Source organism: Corapipo altera, unplaced genomic scaffold, assembly GCF_003945725.1.
Source record: "Corapipo altera isolate COAL_440 unplaced genomic scaffold, ASM394572v1 295, whole genome shotgun sequence".
NCBI lineage: Eukaryota > Metazoa > Chordata > Aves > Passeriformes > Pipridae > Corapipo > Corapipo altera.
Window position 1 is genome coordinate 3,528,689 of NW_020884936.1, and position 6,783 is coordinate 3,535,471.

General features: G+C 44.7%; 1 protein-coding gene across 1 annotated transcript in view; it reads left to right on the plus strand.

Moving 5' to 3' along the window:
• SFXN5 (sideroflexin 5) overlaps positions 1 to 6,783 on the plus strand; it is a 97,407-nt gene that overhangs the window by 31,341 nt on the left and 59,283 nt on the right. Inside the window, exons 4-5 of the mRNA XM_027660540.1 lie at positions 5,219 to 5,245; positions 6,496 to 6,550. Of these exons, the coding sequence (XP_027516341.1) occupies positions 5,219 to 5,245; positions 6,496 to 6,550 (82 nt within the window). The remainder of the gene's footprint in view (positions 1 to 5,218; positions 5,246 to 6,495; positions 6,551 to 6,783) is intronic.

The window sequence follows — 6,783 nt, forward strand, 5'->3', positions numbered from 1 at the left end:
TTGCAGCAAGTGGGGCTTGAGGGAAGGGGCCATGGATGGATGTTCTTCCATATCTGTGTTTCCTGCAGGCTCCACCTTCTTGCCAAAAAGGCCACAAGGAGCAGTTTCAAATGGGAATGTCCCATGGGACAACCAGCAAAAGGGGTCATGTGAATTTTCCAGTGTGTTTAACCTTATAACCCTCCCAGTACCCAATGAAGCCTGGGAGACTATTTGCAAGGGCCTGGAGTGCCAGGACAAGGGGGAATGGCTTCCTGCTGCCAGAGGGCAGGGTTAGGTGGGATGTTGGGAAGAAATTCTTCCCTGTGAGGGTGGTGAGGCCCTGGCCCAGGATTGAGTCCAACCAGCACTGCCAAGGCCACCACTAACCCTTGTCCCCAAGTGTCACATCCATACAGCTTTTAAATCCCTTCAGGGATGCTGATTCCACCACATCCAGACAAAGTGCAGTGAATCCAGAGAATTTGCTGCAGGAGGTATTTAATTTGTTGTAGATGTGTGTTAGAGAGGATGAGTCCCACCCCTGGTGTCCTCCTCTGGCCATTTCACTCACAATTAAGGGACCTAGAATGGAGTTAGAACTTGTTCAGAGCCATCATTACCATTTGTGATCCCAGATCCCCCTGATGTGTTCCTCCATGAGCTTCCCAAGCACGGTAAGTTGTTCCTTTTGAGGAATGTTTCATTTTTTTAATTTTTTTTTTTTTTTCCCTGTTTCCCTCTGGTTTCACGTCATTTAAACAATTTGGGTTACTGGGAAGGCACACCTGGATTTGGAGGCTGTCCCTCCCAAGGGCCACAAACATGACAGCAGTTTGCTCTTCCTCAGAGCGAGCTTTGCTGCATCACATGTTCTGCTCCCAACACCCAATATTTGGAATTCAGTGTGGGGATAGATAAGCTGAGCTTTGCTTTAATAAACCTCACGACTCCCAGAGTGTGAAACTCCTGGCAGTTTCTGACAGGGGTGCAAACTCTGGGCTGTTACCTTATTAAAATCAAGATCTGGTGGGTGCAGGAGGGGTCTTGTGGAAGAACATCCCTGATGGAGCAGGAAGGGGGATCAGCAGATATTGAGATGGAACCATGTGTCCACTGGGCTGGACAGTTGAGATAAATTAACTAAAAATGCTCATTCTTCCAAGTATTTCCTCTTTGGTCTTGTCCTTGCTGAGGGAATTTTATAAGTTGGTTTGAGTGTGATGGTGCAGAGTCTAACACAGGTAGGCCTGACTAAGCAGGACTAACTTTGCAGGACTTAAACCACTGTGTTTCCTCTTACACATTGAGCTCATCTACCTAATTAGTTCTTTGGCTATAATTGTGCCTGGTCCTTATGTGTGTTTAATGTGTTTAGTGAATAAGGTCTTTTCTCCATAGTATTATTCCTGGTGTAGCATGTCCAGAGCACAGACCCGTGGGTTTAAGATCATTTCTTAAATGGCAGGACAAGGGCTGATGGTTTTAAACTGAAGGAGGGTTGATTTAGGTTAGAATTAAGAACTAAATTTTACAATGAGGGTGGTGAAACGCCCACCAGCCCTTGAATAACTGGGCTTTGAATAACCTGGTTTAGTGGAAGGTGTCCCTGCCCATGGCAGGGGATTGGAATGAGGTGATTCTTAAGGTCTAAGCCAGGCCATTCCATGATTCTATGAACTCAGTCATACACAAACATCACGTGCTTATAATGTTTAAGGAAGGGTATCAAAGACCACCACAGTCTGAAGAGAACCAAGCGAGGAGAGAACGAGGAGATGGAGGCTGGAATAAATCCTGGGGAATAGAAATGATCTTTGGTTGTCAGGACATTCATTAGCATTCCTTATTTAGCAGCAGAATCGTAGCTTAGAGATAATTTTCCAAAAAAAAAATAAAAAAATGAGGTGTTATTTAAAGAATCCATCCAGCCCAAATCTATGAGTTGACACCTGTCACTATAAAAGCAGTACAGAGGGTACCAGTTCTCCTTGAGAGATGAACCTCCCTCCTATTAAATGCAGGAAAAATTCATATCTCACCTAAAACCTCCCCTCTTTCATCTTGAATCCGTTCTCCTTTGTCCTGTCACTGCTCTTGGAAAAGGCCCTTCTCCTTCTTTCTTGTTGGCTCCTTCAGGCACTGAAGGTCACAATTAGGTCACCTCAAAGCCTTCTCTTCTCCAGGCTGAACAATCTCACTTCTCCCAGCTTTTCCTCACAGCAGAGGTGCCCCATCCCTCTGATCATCTTGGTGCCTCCTCTGGACTCTCTCCAGCAGCTCCATGTCCTCCCTGTGCTGGGACCTCAGAGCTCAGGGGGTTTAAAGCTCTACTGTAGGTGGTGGACAAGGTGGGGAGTGTCTCTTCCTCAAAAAACTGCAACAGAAACAGAATCCTGGGAAGGATGGGTGGAAATCTCATCCAGAAGTCCTGAAATACTGGTTCTGAGACTGCTTGTGAGTGGTCCTGGAGCTGATTCCTCCACGTCCATGAAGGACATCTCTGTGAAGCAGAACCTGATCTGTCCTAGGGGAAGATTCCAATGGCCACAGGCTGGAGACACTTGTCCATTGCTGGCTGCTTGGGATGGTGGGATGGGTAATGGAATATGTTAATGGTGCTGTAACACATCTACTCTTTGTCCTCTGGACTTCTTTGGTGTAATCCTATCTAGGACTGATGGTAAAACCCTCAAATCAACCATTTTGAGCCATCAGAGGAAAATAATGATTGCAGGAGACCCTCCCAGTCCAGCCTGATTATATCTAGCAATCACAGACTTAATCTAAGGCAAACTGAGCACGAATCTGGAGCCTTTCCATGTGCTCCAGTGAGGATTCTCTGCTTTCACACTGGTGTAAATGAGATCAAAATCTGGCTGCCTCTCCAAGATGGCCGGAGAGAGCGTGAATGAAATCCCTGGGCAAAAATAGAGACTCGCTTCAGCAACGAGCCCCCCTGGCTGGCAAGACTCGTCAGGGAACTGGAGCTACTGAAAAATGCTGCAGACAGAAAATGAATTAGAGGAGAAAAAAAAGTGAAAATGAGCTGGCAGAATCTTTAGGTGACTCATCAGGTGCATCTTGTAAAGTCTCTTTCTGAGAAGTAATGAAATCGCGTGTTCTAACAATATTTGCACTGCAGCGGGAAAAGGCATAAATATTGGGATCAATTAATGAAATTAGATAATTTGACCAAAAAAGCCCTGGAGCTGGCTGGGAAACCATCCCTCTTCCTTTTTGCTTGTGTCAGTGCTTGCTGTTGGAGAGGAAAATCCCGTGGTTTCGTTGCACGTTGAGGAGAGGCGAGTTCTGGGCAGCCACTGGGATACACTGGGAATTCACCTGCGCCTCCAGGAGTTCCACCTTCACCCCATGGAAGTTCTCAGGCAGGTGCAGAAAAGCCCTGGTAGCTGTCTGGGTGTGCAGCCCCCCACCCCTGGGATTTTCGGATTGGTGAGGGTGGATCCATCTTGTCTCTGTATCTCTTCATGTCCTTCCAACCTCTGCTTTCCGACTGAAAAATGGGGAATAATGGTTTTCTTTAAAAAGGGAATTTTTCCTCAGGAAAAAACCTGTGGATATGTGACTTTTAGATATTCCAGTAACTCGTTGCTCATGGTGGAGTTCATCACAGAGCTTCAGTTCTGGGGTGTGAGATGAATTTGGAGTGAAACATCGAGGTTGCTGCTATCAGTGGGTCAAATTACACTATTTATAATAGAGCAGTTATGCTGTTTGTAATGCATTAATTACTTTATTCCAACAGTATTTCCGTGGATTTATATTTGGGGAAGGCACTAAACCTGAGGTGAAGAATGGGGCTTAATTAATCCCCTAAAGTGATGAGGCCTGGAGCGTGGGTGTCTGTTGCAGAATATAAACCTGGGTGCTTGGGTTGGGATTTTGGTGGGTAATCGTGAGCTCCCCGAGCCAAAAAGAGCCATCACCATCTTCAGCTTTTTATCAGCAGCAAGAGCAGAACCCATCAGGTTATCCTACCCTTGGATTGGCTCCGGGACAATTGTTGTTGGAATAATTTGTCTGGTTTCTGGCGTCCTCGACTCAAGAGGATGTTGACAAATTGGAAAGATGTAAAAGAGCCACGAGGGTGGTTAAAAGATTGGCAAACGTGCCTTGCCAAGGGAACAGCTCCTGGCTCGCAGCGATTTTGTGTTTTTCTCCTATAAATGAAGGTTAAAGGGTGGTTTTAGCAGCTCCAAGTACCTGTGGGAAGAGCAAAAATAGATGGTGACTGTGAGACAGAGGTGGAACACCCGCCGGTGCCGGGGAGATGAAGCCAGACTTGAGCTGAACAGAACAGTTTTTAAGAGCAAAACTGATGATCTGGTGTGATATTTTATGGGAGTTCTGGTTTTTTCATCCATCTCTAGAATTATCTGTTGTGGTATTTGAGAGCCCTGGCTTTTCATCCGTGTCTGGAATCATATACATCAACATTTATTTGATTTTGGAGGTTTTAATTTGCATTTCGGTGTAATTCTTGGAGGAAAACCCTCTGCCTTTATTAACTGTGGGTTTATGTGTATTCCAGAGCATCTCTTGGTGTTGTGGATCTCCTCATTAGCCCTACCTGCACCTCATGTAGGATGTTTCTTCCTCGGTGCTCATCGATCTCTGTGATCTGAGCCGGATTTGAGTATTTTGACGCTGTCAGGGAGCAACAGGCAGAGTTAAAATGAGTTTGTTTTTTTTTCCTCTCCACGAGCGTTTTTCGGTGCGTTTTCCCTGCAAAAAAAAAATGAAAACTAGCGCTGCTTATTCTGTTTATTCTAAACCCAGTTTTTATTTGAAGAGATCCCTGCAGGGATTGCTCCACCTTTGTTCCCTGGAAGCCTCGATTTCCGCGGGAAGCTCATCCGAGGAGAGGCTGTGCTAAATTTACCTTGAGATCTACGTGTGGCAGAGAATTTTCGATTTTGTAAAGCTCAGCTCAAGGGTGTGAAGTCTGGCTGTTGTTGTTCTTTCTTACCAACATAATTCAATACAAATAAAACATTGTCTCTGCCTTGCTGGTCTCACTGTCCGCGCAGATTCGAGGAGCTCGGGGTGTGTAAAGGATCTTTAAATACATCCTGCAAGGATGCAGAAAATGAGTGTTTCGTACCAATCCCTCACATTCATTTACTCCAGCAGCTAAAAGGTGAATCTTTGGGGTTTGGGATCAAACGACACTTTATTTTTTTTTTTAATTTAATATTCTCTTTTATTTTTCTAGCTGTGGGGAGCTCAAAAAATCAAACAGGTAATACACTTTTTTAATATTTCTTTATTATTTTCAACTCTTCCTGATTTTCCCTCTTTTCTCTGAGCTTTTCCCCTTTTTCCTCTTCTCTGTTATTCCCTTTGCCAGTTGCTGTTTTGCCTTGCCATGGAAATGTAAATGCAGAGAACACTCTGCCACCAAAGAGCCGGAGTTGTTTTTTTTTTTTATAAATATATTTATATATTTTGATGTCTTCATTTTCTCCTTCCTGTCTAGTCAAGAGATTTCTTGTCTCCAGTCTTTTGAAAATAGTTTGACAGTTCTTTGGGAAGGCTCGTGGCTGTGCCTTCCTCCTCTGCAGTCCTGGATCCTTTGGGAATTGATTTTTCATCCCCAGCCATTTAATGCCAGTGCTGCCTCCTGGGCTCGTTGGAAAATTTGGGTAAAGAAAGGGACAAATGAGCCAGATTTAGGATTTCCATGGAATTTGGGCTGTCCAGAGCTACCTCAGTTGGCTGAGGAGCTGTGGATACCCACAAAAGTCGGATTATCTGGCAAATCCGAATCCTGTGTGTGATTTTATTTGGATGCCCCTTATGGTGACGTCCAAAGTGGGCCATACCTGTGTGTTTTTATCCCATCTCATCCTGGAGAAGCATTTCAGGCTTCCTACAACACCTGCAGGCGTGGGAAATGTTCCTCAGACTGAATCCACACCTGGAGATGTGGGAGATGTTCCTCAGATCAAATCCACACCTGCAGATGGGAAAGATGTTCCTCAGACTGAATCCAGACCTGCAGATGGGGAACATGTTCCTCAAACTGATGGGGAACATGTTCCTCAGACTAAATCCAGACTTGCAGATGAGAAAGATGTTCCTCAGACTGAATCCACACCTGGAGATGTAGGAGATGTTCCTCAGATCAAATCCACACCTGCAGATGGGAAAGATGTTCCTCAGAATAAAGTGATTTATATCCTCATTCCCTCCCGAGCCAACAACCCTGCCCTGCCCATCCCTCTGCCTCACCGAGGGCTTTTCCCATCTTTCCTGTGGCAGAGGTTCAGCCAGGACATTGATCTGCACCTCAGTGGAGATGCTGAAAACAGGCAGGGCCAGAAAATAGTTTTCCTTTTCCCCCACCTAAATCTGCATTTCCCCTGCTGGGGTTAAGGTACAGCTGTGGGTGGCCTTTGGGGCCATTATAGAATCAAGAAAGGGCCACTTTTTGTATTTCAGGTTAAATAATTTACTTCTAAATGATTAATTTGTGCTAAATTATTACAGGCCATCATCCATCCCGACACAAACGAGACCATCTTCATGCCTTTCCGAATGTCAGGTATGATTTGTGCCATTAATTTTACTGGGAATTTGTACAAAATGATGGGGTTTTTTCTCCCTCTTTTTGAACTGAATATTGGGAACATTTAGACCAAGATCAGAAAGTAATTCCAACACCAAAATCCCTTTGCAAGTAAGGAATATGAGGATGATAATTGTCTCTGAGAGATCTAGTGCTTAATAATTTCCTTTCCTTTCCTTTCCTTTCCTTTCCTTTCCTTTCCTTTCCTT